The 18,446-nt window shown below is 33.9% G+C and overlaps 1 protein-coding gene across 2 annotated transcripts in view; it reads left to right on the forward strand.

The window, feature by feature from the left end:
- Positions 1–18,446, forward strand: part of VPS50 (VPS50 subunit of EARP/GARPII complex) — a 131,250-nt gene that overhangs the window by 46,468 nt on the left and 66,336 nt on the right. For both annotated transcript variants that reach the window (XM_030822092.1, XM_030822093.1), the window contains 2 exons: positions 13,922–14,054; positions 16,744–16,835. In XM_030822092.1, coding sequence (XP_030677952.1) covers positions 13,922–14,054; positions 16,744–16,835 — 225 coding nt within the window. The remainder of the gene's footprint in view (positions 1–13,921; positions 14,055–16,743; positions 16,836–18,446) is intronic.

Raw genomic sequence — 18,446 nt, forward strand, 5'->3', positions numbered from 1 at the left:
CTTTGATAGTATATATTATAAAATTACCCAATCACTTTTTTATTCTAATAAGTTTTGTTAATTTTTTTTATTATAACGTTGCTATCACTAATAGATGGTAAAGCAATTTATTACGTTAGCAATTTTTTCCTGTTAAAGCAGAAAAGAACTCTTAAAAATTAAACCAAACATTTTAAACAAATTAGATTTTTGTCTTTTCATCTTTTTAAATTTGGTTAAATCTGTTGTGTGTGTTTGTGTGCATATAGTTTGCTTTCTTTTATTGACCATTTTTATATGCTTTTAAAAAAGTCAAAGACATATATTGTGCTCATGCTTCTTGAGAAAGCCCTTCTGTGCATTTATATAACAAAAAGCTGAAAGGTATATTTGGCTTACAAATTTTTATGAACAAAAATTTGTGCTCAAGGTGTTTGTCATTATGTTTCTTCTGAGTTTCTTTCACTTTTTAAAAAAGCTGACTGTAGGCCGGGCATGGTGGCTCATGCCTGTAATCCCAGCACTTTGGGAGGCCAAGGAGGCCAGGGGTTCAAGACCAGCCTGGACAACATGCAAAACCCTGCCTCTACTAAAAATACAAAAAAAAAAAAAAATTAGCTGGGTGTAGTGGCGCATGCCTGTAATCCCTGCTACTGGGAAGGCTGAAGCAGGAGAATTGCTTGAACCAGGGAGGTGGAGGTTGCAGTGAGCTGAGATCACGCCACTGCACTCCGCCTGGGTGACAGACTCTATCATCTCAAAAAAAAAAAAAAAAAAAAAAGCTGAGTGTAAAATAATCTTTTGAAGTAGTTGTGTATATATTTAAATTATAAGATAATAAATAGCTTATGCTTAATTTCATCTTTAGTAAATACTTGTTAAAATTATCCCCAAGAAACTTCTGGTACTTTATTATAAAATTATCCATATACGTGTGATAGTAGGTGATATATATATATATATATATATATATATATATATATACACACACGTACATATATATATATACACCTATATACACACACGTATATATGTATATCTAAAATTAAGGAAACCAATGATGTATTAATATTTTGAAGTATAGTGATAGAAAACATAACAGCAGGCACATATATTATTATTCATCTAACACAGTTGTACATTTTTGGTATTCAAGCTGTGCTAAAACATTAGTTGAAGTAGCTTTGGTTTGAATTGGTGAGAATAATAGCAAATATTAGCGATGGCTTCATGGAGGAATTTCTTTTTAAGAAAGGAGTTAACATAATAAGGTGAAGATTGTGATGCATATCAAGGTAACCCATTTTCTTTGGCTATTCTCAATAAAAAAATTAAAGAAGTTTAGAAATCATCCCAGGCCTCCTAGAAATTACCCCCAAGGCTCCTGGTTAGTGCTGCTACAGGCAGATATGAGTGCAGAAACCTTTTTGTAACCTGTTAATTTATTTTATAATATTGAGTCATATTTGATGGTTAAATCAGGTAAGATTTGGAAGAAATTCTTTCTTTCTAGTTCTGCTTATTTATTACTTAGTTTGATGAAAAGTTGTTAACTTTTAGTAACTGGGTTCTATAAAATATAGTGGTTAGCTAAGGAGAGGAAAGATAGAGGAGCTGAATAAAGAAGCTGATGAAGGGAAATCTAAATACATTTTCCTGGTGAGAAAAAATATCAAGACTCTGGCATAACTCAGGCAAGAGAGATAATTCATGAAGGAACTTTGTATTAGAATGTAAGCTGCTTATTTTTCAATATGTGGCAGTGGGGGATCATTTTAGCCTGTGATTAAAAATAACTGATAATAATTATCAAAGATATACTTGTGTGAGAGCAAATGTGGCAGTGGGGCATCAGGTGAGCAAGAAGCAGGAGAGTCCTCAAAACATGTGCAGGGTGTTGACTGACATGAAATGAGAAGAAAGAGTCTAGGCATTTTGGCAGTTTATATCCTCTGTACAGTAGCAATGTTTTGAAGGAAGTGTTTAATCATACATAGAGCTTAAAAATAACATTGAAAATTAAGATGAATGGTACAGAGTAAGAGGGAGATTGAGTTCCTGTGAACAGGGAATAATTGTGCTTCCTTTAAATGGAAAGAGAGTAGAAATGAAAAGAGATAATCATCTGCTTGCTTTATTCATAGTATCATTTTAAACCATTCTTAGATATCAGCCTAAATGAGCTACAGTGAAATTGAACTAATTAAAAAAAAAAAGAAAAAAAAACCTCTTGGAAATCTGAGATGAAATTAGTGTTCCGTTTTTATTTACTCTGGTATACAGAACCTCAAGTTCTTAAGGCCAGCAGCATCCTTTCCCAATCAATCTTCTGCCATTTGTTTCTATTCACCATTGCTCTGAGTTTAAAAGTTCAGTTGGTTTTGAGCTTTTTGAAATCATTTTGCAGTTGAATGTACTTTTTTCTTTACTAAACATGTTTTTAGAGTGGTTTAATTAGATGCATAGTTTTTATTTGTTGTCTTTCAGTCTGTTTTCTCTGCTTTTCTTGAATGTATTGGTTTACTGCTTTTACACTCTTTTTTTAAAAAAGTGGGTACATTATTTTGAAACCCAAATAAATTGCTAAAACTTAGCAGCAAGATTTCCAAATGAAAATTCATCATACTTCATTTCTGGAAAGGGAAAATATAAAGGGCTCATAGTAGTACTTTTATTTACTTAAAAAATTAAGCCTTGTTTGTGATTGCATTTACATTTTGATGTACCCTACATATTTACACCAATTTGCGGAGAGATTTATAGACAACATTTGGAAGCTTTTAATTTAGCACCTTTGTAGAGAAACCCTTTGTGGTTTATTTGAAAGTTTATGAAGTATTCATAAGGATTTTTTTTTCCTTTTTAAAAATAACATTACTTTGGCAGGCTGATGGGTTTTCCTGGGGAGCTTATTTCAAGATGCTAATTAGGATGTTATTGATTAATTTTAGGATAATAGAGTTGGCTAGACTGCCTGAAGTTTTCTCAACTATTTTTAAAATTGTTCATTTCCAAATGATCTTAATGAGCTTTGAGATCTGTTTTTATGATTAATTTCATAATGTAGTAAAAATATATGCTATGTAAAAATATACTGTCTATATATATACATATATACATACACACTCATATATTATTTGGGGGAAATAAAATGTTTCTGTCAGAAAAAACTTTTGAAATTATTTCATTATGTGTTTTCATAGTGTCTGGCACATTGGAGGTATTTCCTTAGTAATTGGATTGCCATATTTGTCTCCAGCTGGTGTGGTGTTGACACAATTAGAGTCTGTTTAGGTTAAGTGAGAGGGAAAGAAAACCAACACTGAGCACCTTCTCTGAGCCGTGTACTTTTACAGGTGCTTTATATTAGTACATCATAGACAAACTATAATATTGAGCTAATGTTCCATTCTTACAGGCTTTTAAAGTTTCATTCTTAAAAAATATTTTTTGATACTGAATTATAATCATGTCAATTTTTTGGGAGTCAACCAATATCTTTAGTAAGGTCCCTGTAGAAGATAACAGTTTATTTTGTTATTAGTATAAAACCCCAAAGACAGATTCTTCTTTTGAGTGAAAACATGTTTCTGTTCCTAAATCCTCAGGATTTTTGTGAAGAATTAATATTTTCTCTCGTCGGATACTGTGAGAGTGTATTGACTCTCTTTACTATGGATGATAAACTGCAGGAAGTTAATGCTAAAGTTAATGTTCATGTTTAGTACCCATTTTGTTTTGGGTTCTCTATAGAATTAACTGCTGCCTCCTTATCCCTTTTCTGTTTTCCAACTTCTTAAACTGGTATGTTATTTATATGTCTTTATGTTACTCGCAGTCTTTATAGGGCTAGACATAATGTAAGTTATATAAATAGTGGCTCAAATTAAGCAATCATTAATATACATTCTTTTAAAAATATGCATATTTTAAATTATACAACTAAAACATTAATTGTAGGAAAAGACACAAGCAAAAAGAAGAAAGTAAAAATTGCATATGTCTGCATGCAAAGCTGGTTCTTTTAATGTGTATATAAGCTGATAGCTTTTAAAAGTAGCTGCACAAACTGTTTTATAACTTTTTTCCCACTTGCTACATTATAAACAATTTTTCCGGCCCGGCGTAGTGGCTCATGCCTGTAATCTCAGCACTTTGGGAGGCCGAGGCGGGTGGATCACCAGGTCAGGAGATCGAGACCATCCTGGCTAACACGGTGAAACCCTGTCTCTACTAAAAATACAAAACAATTAGCTGGGCGTGGTGACAGGTGCCTGTAGTCCCAGCTACTCGGGAGGCTGAGGCAGGAGAATGGCATGAACCCGGGAGGCGGAGCTTGCCGTGAGCCGAGATTGCACCACTGCACTCCAGCCTGGGGGACAGAGCCAGACTCCGTCTCAAAAAACAAAAATAACAATTTTTCCATTTCAGTAAATATGCTACTTGCATAATTTTTAATGACCAAATGGTATTTCACTGTAAGAGATGCTGTGGATTAATTAACTGCTTTCCTGTTCTTGGATATGTATGTTATTTCCAGCTTTTGTCATTATGAACAGCACTGTAGTAAATATTCTTAAAGCTAAATCTTTGTGTACATCTTTATTTCTTTAGGACAAATCACGAGAAATGAAATTGCATTGTCTGTCAAAGCTTTACATTTTAAAGGCTTTTGGTTTGTCTTTCCTAAATTGCCCTATAAAAAATGGTATTTCAATTTACACTCCTGATCAGCAGAGTCTGCGTTTATTCCTTTCCCTGAGCACATGAATGCTGATTATCTTTTATTTAATACTATAATTATCAGATGCCAGAGGTAGCATATCAAAAATAATTTGTGTTGCATATCACTCAGGCATGTTTGGGATGGTAAGGAGGTTAAATGACATTTCATTGATTGTTGAGGTTAATTTGCTTGATGTGGTTGGGTAGGTGAGTAGACCTTTCTTGCTGAATGCTGCAAATTTGAATATTTGGTTGAAGAGAGAAACCTTTTCACTTCAAAGAATATTATCATTTACTTGGTTTGCTCAGGTCAGTTTCAGAATGAACTAAGAATTCAGCTGTCAGATTTATTCTTATCACATATATGGAGTGCCTAGCTAATTTTGTAGTATATAATTTTATGTAATGATTTCTAGATTAAGTAGGTTTCGATAATTTTTAAAATGAAAACTTAATGACCAAAAGGTAGGTAAGGAAAGTTTATTTGTTTCTTCCTTTTTTTTCCTGCCATTTTCTCTCTGGATCATCAAAAATTATGAAGAGTCTGAAATTTTATTCTACTTGCAAATTAATAAGCTAGCCTGTTACTATTTCCTGGATGCTGGTAGAAGACACAGACTTCATATTCTTAGCACTATAACTTGTTAAGTGTAAACCAGTTTCCTTGTCATTACTGAGCTTTTCTTTTCTTTTTTTTTTTTTTTTTTTTTTTTTTTTTTTTTTTGAGGCAGAGTCTCCATCTGTTGCCTGGGCTGGAGTGCAATGGCGTGATCTTGGCTCATTGCAACCTCCACCTCCTGGGTTCAACAGGTTCAAGTGATCCTCCTGCCTCAGCCTCCCAAGTAGTTGGGATTACAGGCTCCCACCACCACACCCGGCTAATTTTTGTATTTTGAGTAGAGACGGGGTTTCACCATGTTGGTCAGGCTGCTCTCGAAATCCTGACTTCAGGTGATCCACCCGCCTTGGCCTCCCAAAGTGCTGAGATTATGGGTGTGAGCCACCGCGCCTGGCCTACTGAGCTTTTCTTACTCAATTGTCAGTTTTCTTACTCAGTCATCAGTTCAGATCAGCAAGGACAAATAAGACTTTAAAGTAATAATCTAGTTAAGGTCACATTAATTATGATCAGAGGTAGAGTAAGAAAAGGTCAAATGGCATAAGGTATCCAAGGGGTCAAAATATCTCTTTAAGGTTTGCAAGGGAGGAAAAAGTTGGGTGTTAGATTTCAACAGGCACAACAGGAACAGTGTGTGTCCAGGAATGGAAAGGAAATATCATGAGCAATGCCATGAGAGTAGGAAAGCACAGGGCAGGTGAAAGGAACAGTAGATTGTCTGGCTTGGTTTAACCGGATTTTTCAGTGCGGTGGTTTGGTTGTTTCTAATGCACCCGGGGAATAATGAGTGCCTATGGAACACATGCTTTGAGTAACCATTTATCTGAGTAACTAGTGTTACTGTTTTGGCTGGAAGTGGAGGGGTGTTCTCTTCACTTGAAACTGGCCCAGGTCTGGCAAGGCCTCTATATTCATGTCTAAGAACTCTTAACATTATCAATGTAATTTAGACTGCTTAGTGATTTTTTTAGGGAGGGGTATTGGATTGGAGATAAAAAAGAGCCAACCTATCTTTATATGGTGGCACACAGCTTCCAGCAGAAAGAAAAAAATAATTTACTAGTAGGAAACCATTTTTGGGCCACCTTGCCCAACAGGAAACCATTTTTGAAACCTCCCAAACACTTGATTATTTGATAGTGTTTTTATATTTAAACACTGCCTTTTTTTGTGTGATCTCAGGCAGCATGAGGGTTAATAGCATCTTATCACTTGAAACTTTGAAAGATAATTATATATTCTGATTATACATACTTTGCTTGTTTTCTAATATTGAGCTGTCTATTTGATTAAGGCCATTTAACAGCAATTAGAATAACCTGCCAACTAAAGAAGAACTTTTTATTTCACAATTTAACGGGTGCTAGTTACTTAATTCTAAGTTGGGATTATTTATATCATACATATTACATGTCTTATGTGTATATACATAGTTAGCATTAATGATAAAATGCCTGGTAGATGAGAATGAGTGTTTTTTTCCCCAATTATATTTGTTTTTAAATCATGAATGAATCCAGTGAGTTGCAAGGAAAGTTTTGCTAAAAGCATATGCATATTTTTGTCCATGGAGACTCATAGCTTTTAAAGCTTCAGAGGGACTCTAGGAGATTTGCTTTAACCCTTGGGGTTTAAATACATGAATTGCTATGCAGGAGTCATGATCAAGTAAGTTGTGAAGTTGGGCTCCAAGCCCAAACATGTTTCATCTAGTTCAGTGCTCTTCCCACTATGCAGTACTACCTGTCTGGTTTCCAATGGTTGGAAACTTCTTAAGATAATCATATTTCATACAGCTAGGCCCTCACAGAAGTAATTAGATATTGGAGTAGTTAAATATTAGATACTGGCTCAGAAACTTCCATAGGTCCAGAGTTACCCCCAAAGATGTTTTCAACTCCCTGGGCCTGGTAATGTTTTGACCAGCAGCATATTTTCAGAAGCCACTCAGATAAGCAGGATTCTCCCCAGCAGTGAGCTCATGGTACCAACAGCATTCATCTAAAGATACTGATAACCAACCCTTTGTTGTTTTTTGAAATCCATCTATCACTGTGTGTGTGTTTTGGGGGGTGGAGGCACTGGGAATTTTGGATCTCTGTGAGGATGCCAAAACATCTGTTCCCTTTATGTTTGTTAGGATGTGATTAGAGTGCTAAATCAAAACATGGAATAAGAACAAAATAATTCATTACAACTATCCCTAAGATTTTTCATTTTGATGCTCTATTATAAAAAGCCTTACTTTGAAATTTTTGTAGGGATTTAGTAATAGAGATTTCTTATGAGTATTAAAGTAAATTATAGAATAAAAAGCAAAAGACTAGCAGCTTTTCCTCCCGTATTTACTACTTTACTTTGCATTTAAATAACTTTCAGAAGATGACATTCTTTTATTGTGTGCTTCAAACTTATAAAGGCTGCTTATATTAATTTCTGGATTTACACTGTTCTTTGAAAATGGCCTCAACTTATATTTTATAATCAAGACTCAGATGTTGCTGGTTTTGATAAGCTAGTTTCATCATTTTTATTTTAATCAGGTAGGTTGGTTGAGATGGTTAATAGAAGAAATGGAAGGTGCCAAGGGTTACTCTGAACTGACAGTGATAAGAGATGGGAAATCAGATTTGTGGATTTTGTGAAAGTGTTAATCAAAATTGGATTAAGGAGTGAATTGTGGTGTTTGAATGTGAAGCATAGTGGAAATGCTATGAGCTTCTTGCATGGAACATCCAGTTTGTTCATCTTCTCCAAATCCTTCCTCCTAGGATATTTGTTTACCTTTTATGATCGCCAAATTTATTAGACGTATGTTGTCTCTATTACAGAGTTTATGGATTTTTTTTTTTCAATTAGGATGCTTAAAATTTCCTTTTTTTTCTGTGTATTTCTTGGGATATTTCCCAAAGATTATATGCCTATTTTATCTTTTCCCTTCACTTTACAATCTTTGCTACATAAATTGAAGCTACTAGCTTTCAGTTGAAGAGTAGCAGTGGAAAATAGTTTTAGAACACGGAGAAATATTTGGTAATTAAATTTCGATTTCTTATCTATTAAAAAAATTTCAAGATATGTTATTTAGCTCTTGGGGGTGTCTCACTATGTGAATATTTTGTAAATTGATTCAATCATACTTTCATTGCTATTTTCCATATGTGATGTGAACATAGAACTGGGATTATAATATGGTGCTCCTCTGCTATGATATTCCTAGTATTATGCCAAATGAGTCTCCCCTTAACCTGAACTGAGTTTCAATGTTAGGTATTTAGTAATAAATGAATGACTTCAACCAGTGATGAAATAGGAAGATACAGGTATCTCTAACACGTTTATGAAAGGTGAAACTGAGAACCAGAGTGGTTTATTATCTAAGGCATGTGACTGGTAAGTTATGGAACTAGTGCCAGCTGGAATCCAGGGATTCCAATTCTTAATTTAGGTCTCTTTCCATTATGCCCTGCAGATGTGAAGAACTGATATTTGGGTGGAACACTCAGGTTCCTCTTCTTAGCCTGCCTTTTATTTTTTGATTACCTGTGTAATTTTTTGCTTATTCTCTAGCTTCATTGAATCTCTTTGGTTATGATTCATTCATGTCTTTGTAAAAAAATTCTCTTTTGAAATTTGGAGGTGATTTTTATAAAGTAGAAAATACTAGTTGCAAATGATTTTACTTAAATGATCTTAAAAGGATGAGAAACATTTGTCACTGTGAGAATTGACACCAGCTGGTTGCATGACATAATGGAAAGGGGCTCAATTTTAAAAGGAAATAACTCTTTTAACTTATTGCCAGTATAACCTTCAGAGATTAACATAGCTGGGCTTAAATTTATTGAAAACATTTTTTTTTAAATCTACCCCACCTTGCCTTTTTTCCTTAAACTATTTGTTGTATATGTATTTAATAAAATGGTCTTTACATTTGTTCCTATTTTAGGATATGAACTTAGGCAAGAGTCATCTTGTTTGCTGGTGCTGTGTAGATCATAGTCTTATGTTTGTACACGTGAATATATTTGAAGATAATAAATTTAGGTTCTTTTGGGAGATGTTTAGGTATGTGCAGTGGTTTAGCTAGAACTCTGGATTATTTACACTTGAATCAGTTCAGTGAGAAGAAAGGCTTGCTATAGCTTCACTAAGTAACTTTAACTTTTTATGAAAAAAAGATTCACATAAACATCTGTGTGTGTATATCTCATCCAAACCCATTAAATTTCAGCAAATCCTCAAGAGATAAGATAATGAAGGACCTCTTTTTTTTCAAATAAATAGGCATATAATGAGATGGACAGTGGTTGGGTGGAGAATAGAAGATAGTAGGTCTAAGTTTTAATTTTCTGGTTAAACTGTGACAAGTATAATAGAAATTAATTATAACACAATTATTTGTACAGTCATAATTTTTCTTTGGGAAAAAAAATGACTAACACTGCCTTTCTCTTAGCTACCAGAAAGAATGTTGAGCTATACTTAATTTGTTTGCATAATATATACATTTATGCAAAGTTGGGCTAATAAAAGTTAGAACTACTGACTTGTAGAGGAGTACCTTTATTCGGGTGTATGATTGCTGAGTTGCAGCCCAGAACTTTTTGGGATTTTTGGTTTGCCTTGTTCTTGGGAAAGGTTTTTAGTCTTTTCCTGACCCTGTGCATTAGTAATGGCTTTCGTCATATGTGTATGGTATAAGAGGTATGTCAGGTATAATTATGTGCTAAAAATAAACCAAGTGTATTAGTCTGTTCTCACGCTGCTAATAAAGGCACATCCAAGACTGGGTCATTTATAAATGAAAGAGGTTTAATTGACTCACAGTTCCACATGACTGGGGAGGACTTACAGTCATGACGGGAGGCAAATGAGTAGTAAAGTCTCATCTTACCTGGTGCTGGCAAGAGGGCTTGTGCAGAGGAACTCTCACTTATAAAACCATCAGATCTCATGAGGCTTATTCACTATCATGAGAACAGTATGGGGAAAACTGCCCCGCCCTTGACACATGGGAATTATTACAATTCAAGGTGAGATTTGGGTGGGGACAGACACAACCAAACCATATCACCAAGGGAAAACATTAAGACTGGCTCATTGTAAGGGTAGCGGTTATAAAAGTAAATGTGAGAGATTACCCCAAATTGTTTTTCACAGCTGCAAAGTACTCTTTTGTATGTATGAATAATGTTCTACCAATCTCCTGTGTTTGGACATTTAAATATATTTCAGTGTTCTGCAATTACAAATAATCCTTTAATAAATAACATGGTGCATATGTATTTTCACACTGTTTGAGGTATACCTTCAGTATAAATTCCTAGAAGGAGAATTGCTAGGTTGAAGAAAAAATACACATGTAGGTTTTGTTAGATTGTGACAAATTCTCCTCCTTGGGATTGTACTATTTTGCATCAGCAATGTATGAGAGTGCCTGTTTCATCACAGCCTTGCCAACAGAGCATATATGATGTCAAAGATAAAACCAGATACTAGTTAAAGTGTTGAGGACAGGTTTTAGTCAGAAGATATTATTGTAATAGGGAAAAGAGTCCAGTGTGAACTGATTCAACTTTGATTTATACAGTGGTGACTGGGCATTTTTTAAAGGGAAAATGAGGGAAGGGCTTGAGCAGGGGCTTAGTGGAGTCAGAAAAGTGAACATTTACAACAAGTGAGAAGGGAGTTGGTCCACGTGAAACCCATTTGTGTTTGCTAACTGATGTTTATGGAGGTTAGGCTCCTACCCTCTCACAGAGACGGGGGGACAGGGGCCCTGTCTTCAGATGTTGGAACAAACAGTACGATTTTTCTTCAAGTACATTGGCAGCCTTGAGTTTTTTGAGGCTGGCACTTTAAGGTGGGGCTGAAGTCATCCTAGGGATGTGGCTTGAGCCATCAGAAACTCTGTTAGGTGTTTCATCCAAGTTTTTTTAGGCCATGGTTAAGAAGATAGCTCAGAGAAGCCTGACTAGAGTTTGGTTAAGGAGAGAATCTTTGTCAGTGGTCAACTTTAAGATTGAGGTTGGTGAGAATCTTTGAGATTGGTGAGAATTTGCATCTTATTGTAGTTTTAACTTATATTTGTCCTATTACAAGTAAAGCTGAACATGCTTTTCTGTGTTGAAGGGCCATTTTTGTATCTCTGTTTATGAAGTGCGTTCATGTGCATTTTTTCTCATTTTTTTGATAGGAGTTTTAGTCTTTTTTTCCTCAAACTTTTAAGAATTCTATATAAATGTGGAATATCAGCTCTTTATTGTGAATATATGTTGTGAATATTTTACAGAGTTGTCATTTGTCTTTTGACCTCACATATGGTGTTTTTTTGCTATACAAATTGTACTTATATTTTTATATAGTAAAATCAAATGTTACTTTTATTACTTGTAAATTTTGTGTGGTAATTAGAAAGTCTTTTTCCATATCAATGTTAGAGAGAAATTGATTCATGTTTTCTTCTAGTATAGTTTTATTTTTGACATTTACATCTCTTATTCATTTGGAGTTTATTCTTACGTATTCTGGATGAATATGTCTAATTTTATCTTTTTCCAGCTAACTATACAATTTTCCCAACACTATTTGTGAAGAAAAGACTATCTTCATCTAAGTGATGTGCGATGCCATCTTTATCATATACCAGATTTTTATATGAGACCAGATCTTTTTCTGTACTTTTTTATTGCTATCTCAGTAAATTTATAAATTAACTTAGGGAGAATTGACATCTTGATGATGTTGAGACATCCTAACCAAGAATAAGGGATTTCTTTCCATTTGTTCAAGTCTATTTTTATGTCTCTTGGGAGTGTTTCATGGTTTTCTTCTTGGTTTTCAATAATTTCTTATTAAATTCCTAAAAATTCTCTCTTGTTATTATAAATGAGGGTTTCTCATTCAGTGTCTCTTTTACATGTTTATTTGTATATAAATGCCATTGGTTTGGGCATGTAAATTTTATAACTTGCTACTTTGCTGAATTCTTTTATTGTTTGAATTAGTTTTATTATTGGTTCTCTAGGAATTTCTGGGCATATTTTTATGTCATTAGCAGATATAAATAGTTTCATTTTTTCTTATCCTTTTCTTTTGCCTCTGTTTTCTGTAGTCTAATTGCATTAGCTTGTACTTCTGAATCATTGTTAAATGCCAGCCCACATGCTGTGAATCAAACAAAGAAATTATTGAATTAGCAGGTGTTCTCATAAATAGCAGTGTAAACAGTTAAATAGTAGTGGAGATAATGGGCATCTTTTTTATTTATTTATTTATTTTTTGTGACCACAGGGGTTGTGCCTTAGAGTTTTCTCATATTAAGGAAATACCTATTCATTCTTATTGCCTCATATGTTTTTGTTAGGAGTGGGTTTTGAATTTTCTTAAAGCCCACTTTGAGAAATTTTTTTTAAATCAGGATCTATTGAGATAATCATTTGATTTTTCTCCTTAGACCTATTAATAGAGCAAATTATATTAATAGATTTTGTAAGATTAAGCCATTCTAGCATTCTTGGCATAAACCCCACAGTCTGACTCCAGAGCTTAACTTTTTTATTTTACTACTTCCTAGTTTAGTTTCAAAGATTTGATATACTTACATGGAAGTGTAGTAAATCATGTAAGCTAGTATTTTTATTACTTGCCAAATGAATGTTTTGGTGAATGAGTTTAGAGGGAGAGATCATTACGGGAAGAAAAAGCCTTTTGAAAGAGCAAGGACCACTACTAACTGTGACATCATGAGCATCAACCATACACCATGGCAATACTTGCTATAGCTTATTTCTACTAGCTGTTTATCTTGGGGAGTTTACTTACACCAGAGTCTTCAACTTTCAATATTTCATCAGCATAAGTTGTAGTCGATTGATCACAAACTAAAGAAATGCTAGAAAATCTGAAATGATGGAGCAATTGCCGCATTATGACAAATGGGAAGCCTGCAAAATAGAATAAAATAAAAGGGCAGAATGGCAAATTGGTTGTTTTTACAAACGGAAACAAAATTCATGTACTTCCATTAAGGAGAGTATTTGAGTTCATATATTGTTTCATAGCCTTGTTTATGTTAGAAGTTATTTTAAAATGTTACTGTCAGATATAGAATATCTATTCCGTATGATTTAAAAAATTTAGAGATTGTCAAAGATGTTTACTTAATTTACACAAATGAAATGATAGAATTGCAAATCCAACCTCCTTTTTGCGAGTTGTGACTGAGGTCCAGGCTATGTAAAGCTGTATTTGCATGTTTAGGATCATGTCTTTCAAAAAATGCGTTTGGGGATGTTTACACTGCTATTTATGGGACCAGTTGCTAATTCAGTAATTTCTTTATGGTTCTGTAACTACAGATTGATTCACAGCATATGGGGATATTCTTAATGTGTACGAAAAAGCCATGTTGAGATGGGAATTATTTAAAAATTTTTTTTCTCACCATTGAATTTTCTCTTTAGATATGTCAGTTGAAGAAATTTTCTTAGTTATTTCTAATTTTTGAATATATTTTATTAATAACATATTTTATTATAACTGTGTTAGAGTAAACATAATAATTTGAAAGTTGTCTCTTCTCATTTTCTTTAGCATGTTACACCAGACAGCTATATTCCATGCCTTGCAGACCTGTGCAAAGCACTGTGGGAAGTTATGCTCAGCTATTACAGGACTATGGAATGGCATGAAAAGCATGACAACGAGGATACTGCTTCAGCTTCTGGTAGGAAAATATTTTTATTTTATTTTAAAAATTGAACTATAAATATCCCACATTACTGGAATAAAAAGAAAGGGGCAGGAATGCCTTTGGGATTTCAAGGATTACAGTGACCATAGGGTAAATATTGAGCAAAGAAAGTGGTTCAGCTACTTCAAATGTTCTATTACCTTTAGAGAGTAACTGGGCCAAAGGACTTTTTAAGTGGCACATAGTACCAGTTTCCAGAAGTGTGTGCTGATGGCTTTAGGTCTGAATTTATAAATTTTTTTTGTTGTTAATATTATTAGTTGCAAACTAGATAAGACATTGGTCTGTCTAAATTTACTGTGAAATTAATGCTAGATGGTCAATATTAATCTGTTTAACCAATTTTCAAGTTACAGTAATAAAGCTAGGTTCTAAGAATTAATTATATTTATACTTTCCTTCCTGAAAATGAAGCAAGACTAGAATTTCATTTTAAAATGATGTTTTAAAATATTCATCTTTGAATGGAAAATATAACTTTAAATGACTATGATACAGTAAGCTAAATAATAAAGAACACGAAATTATTGTATTTATCATTCTATTTAAATTGTTTCATTTGTATAATTATATATCTTAACTGATTATCCTTGAACAGTAGCTGAGATTGAATATTTAGAATAGTTATAAAAACAGTAAATGATTTTATCAGCATTTTGTTTAATATGGATAAAATAAATTATACTGTACATCTTTTTTTTTTATTATATACAATTTATTGTAGCTATTCAATCAAGTTACTTTAGTAACTTCCAGTTTCTGAGGTGCTTATCTTCTGTTGTTGGGTGAGTGGACAACACACCCAAATCTCACTGTTTGATTAAATGTTTTGGTAGTTTAGAAGGCATAAGTTTAATCTTTGTCTTGACTTAAAAGAAGCTTATAAATATAGAAAACAAAATAAGAGGAAAATTCCATGAATGGATTTTTATCCATTTGGAAGTATTGTTGGGAAGGGTAAAGGAAGGGAGAGAAAGGCAGAGAGAAGGATGGGCACACAGCCAGGATTCCAGGTCAGACTATTTTTACCCAAAACTTATACTTTTACCCTGTACTACCCCTGGGACCATGAGCTCTGCAATCTGAGAGGCCTAGCTTCAAGTTCTCACTTCCATTTACCAAAGGTGAGAACTTGAAGACACTGCTTATTTTTTCCACTCTTAAGTTTGCTCCCAAAAATGGTCAGTTAAAAAGCAAAGCAAAACCAAACCAAACCCTTAGAGTAGTAACACATCTACCCTGCAGGGTCATTGTCAAGTTTGGACAGCATGTAAGGTACTTATACTGGTGGTGGTTAATATGATGAAATGAAATGGATCAAGAGATAATATAATAATAGTGAAATACCTGGAGACTGTTAAGACATATTTGCTTTTCTAGTACATTATTTAAGGAGAAACCAAAGAAAAAGTTAGGAATAGAATTAACACATATTTTAGATATCAGAATTTAGGTGACAGTTATGTATATGTTCATCATGGTAAAGCTTGCTTTTTGCTTTAGGCCAATAGTTTACATTCGTTGGAGTACTGAGTCAAAGTTAAAACTCTATCTGATCCTTATTACTCAACCCTCTTTGCCTAATCTGTATATTTTATGGATATTCAAGTGCTCAAGCTGTCAGCTGTGGTAGTATCTAGGACTGTAAAAAGTTACTTGTTCACCTGAAATTAATCCTTTTATATTCAGGAATAAAATTGTAGAAATTAGTAAATTGAAAATTACTTTTCATGGAACTTCATAAAACTGAAGAGGACTGTAGACTTTATCTGCTGTATCTCTTTAGTGATAATATTTGATACTGTTTGGTAACCTAATACTTTAACGTTCTAAGGTAAAGCTCTAAAGCTATAGTTCAGGTGCACTGCCTTAGGCTGCTGGATCCCTAACAGCCATACCATGCGTGTAATAATAAGGCTTACGTTTTAGGAGTGCTCAGAGGCAAACTAGTCATGCATCTATGTATCTGAGGCCTGGCATTTCCAAGGGCCTTTTACTAGTTATCAGTGGACACACCTTCCCAACCTAAGACAAGATGATAACATACTCACTTAGGTGTTCTTCACAGGATATTCACACAAAAGTTTCATCTTTTTGATATAAATGTGTATGTGTATTTTTCAGTTGTCTTTAGGGGGGAGATTGGAGGCAGATCACTGATCTATTAAACTAGACATTGTTAAATTATTTATCTGGAGTGGATAAAACTATTATTTATCATGAAAAATATAAAATATATGCATTATCACCTCACGCCTGAGCTGTTAATGTAGACTGTCCTCTTAGCACGCATATTAATTGATAATTCAGTTAATTGGTCCTGTAATGCCCTTCTCACAGCCTTTTACATGGTCTTGCAGTAGGCAGTATTGAGAACCTGGTCTCTGGGACCACACCGACTCAGGTAGAATCCCAGCTGAGTCACATATGATCTCAGTGGTCTTAGGTATATTGAGCATTTCATAGTCTATGTTTATTTATCTCACCAAATGGGTTTAAGTCTAATACCTATTGTTTGACATTGTTTTGATTGTATAACTATCAAACATATTTACTGTATCTTACATAGACTTACAATGTATGAGAGGCCAAATAGAAATTATTTGGAAAACAAACACAAATTGGATTAAATCTAAAAATATATATTGTCTTTTATTTTCAGAAGGGAGTAATATGATAGGTACTGAAGAAACTAATTTTGATCGTGGCTACATAAAAAAGAAATTAGAACATGGACTTACACGAATATGGCAGGTTTGGTTTTTTTTAAATTATTTTTTTCACAGAAGCAATAGAAATGTCATGTCAAAGTTGCTTTAGAAATTTGGTTTTAAATTTTCTATATGTGTATTCTTTGCAGATTTAATCATATGTTTCTGTTTGGAATTAGGCTGTCATTTAATTTCTGTAATGTATTTGGACTATAAGTGGCAGAAAAAAAGTTTTTTAATTTGAAAATCTCCACTGGAAATATTCATATATGCCTTGAGTACATTTTTTGTTTTAGAGGCCTAGCAAATTTCCACTATCATAGAGAAATGTATGCTTTCTCAGTGAGATGTTCTGTTTATTATTTCATTTATCTGTGTTTTCTTAATTTTTTTTCTGTTAATTTTAGAAAAGAAGTAACTAAGTAGATAGCATACTTAGGTCAGATTATAGTTTAGAATGAACAATTTTTTTTCTCAGTCAATGATCTTTGTACCTTGAGGGAATCTTACATGCTTATTGGCTGGATATATCTGGTTTTAGTCCATTTGGGCTCCTATAACAAAATATTCTAGACTGCATAGCTTATAAACAGAGAAGTTTATTTCTCAGAATTCTAAAGGCTGGAAGTCAGAGATCAGGGTGCCAGCGTTGTTGGGAGGGAGGGCCTGCTTCCTCGTTCATAGACACTGTCTTGCTGTATCCTCAAATAGTGGAAGGGATGAAGGAGCTCTCTGGGGTCCCTTCTATAGGGGAACTAATCCAGTTAATGAGGGCTCTACCTTCATGATTTAATCACTTCACAAAGGCCCCACCTTCCACCTTGGAAGTTAGAATTTCAGCATCGGAATATTGGGTAGACACAAACATTCAGACCATAGCAGTATCTTAAGTTTTTCTTTACAATTTAGTAGCTCAGTTGTTGTAATCAGATAATTTGTTACTTCTTAGATCACAGTGTAATTTCTTTGAAGATAACTTACTCTTTTTGGACTTCTTTGAACCTTGGAGGACTATAGACCCTTTGGCCATGTTATGGTCTTTTAAAATGTATTTTTAATTTTTCTAATGAGGCTGATCTTTATTTTGACCATCTTTTTTTTCTTTCTTTCTTTTTATTGATTGATTGAGACAGGGTCTCACTCTGTCACCCAGACTGGAGTGTGGTGGCAGAGTCATGGCCCAGTGCAGCCTCGACCTCTTGGGCTCAGGTGATCCTTCTGCCTCAGCCTCCTGAGTAGCTGGGACCACAGATGTGCACCACCGTGCCTAATTTTCTTAAATTAGTATTGGTGGATATGGGGTCTTGCTATGTTGCCCAGACTGGTCTTGAACTCCTGGGCCCAAGTGATATTCCTGCCTTGGCCTCCCAAAGTGCTGGGATTATAGGCGTGAGCCACAATGCCCAGCTTGACCATCTTTTATAGGATGTTTTGTGAAAAAAATTGTTTAGGAAAATATATTTTGAAAACATAAATTTCTTCATGAATCAGTTAATATTTATAATTTAGTGCTCTTCTAATTTTTGATAATTTTGTCTTGGATATGCTATTTGATTTTATGCTTTAGTATTTAAAATTTATTTTTGTGGTTGTAAGAGGTTTGACATATATTTTCTCATTTGACTGTATTAAACTCATAACCATATTAACCATT

Source organism: Nomascus leucogenys, chromosome 11 (assembly GCF_006542625.1).
Source record: "Nomascus leucogenys isolate Asia chromosome 11, Asia_NLE_v1, whole genome shotgun sequence".
Lineage (NCBI taxonomy): Eukaryota > Metazoa > Chordata > Mammalia > Primates > Hylobatidae > Nomascus > Nomascus leucogenys.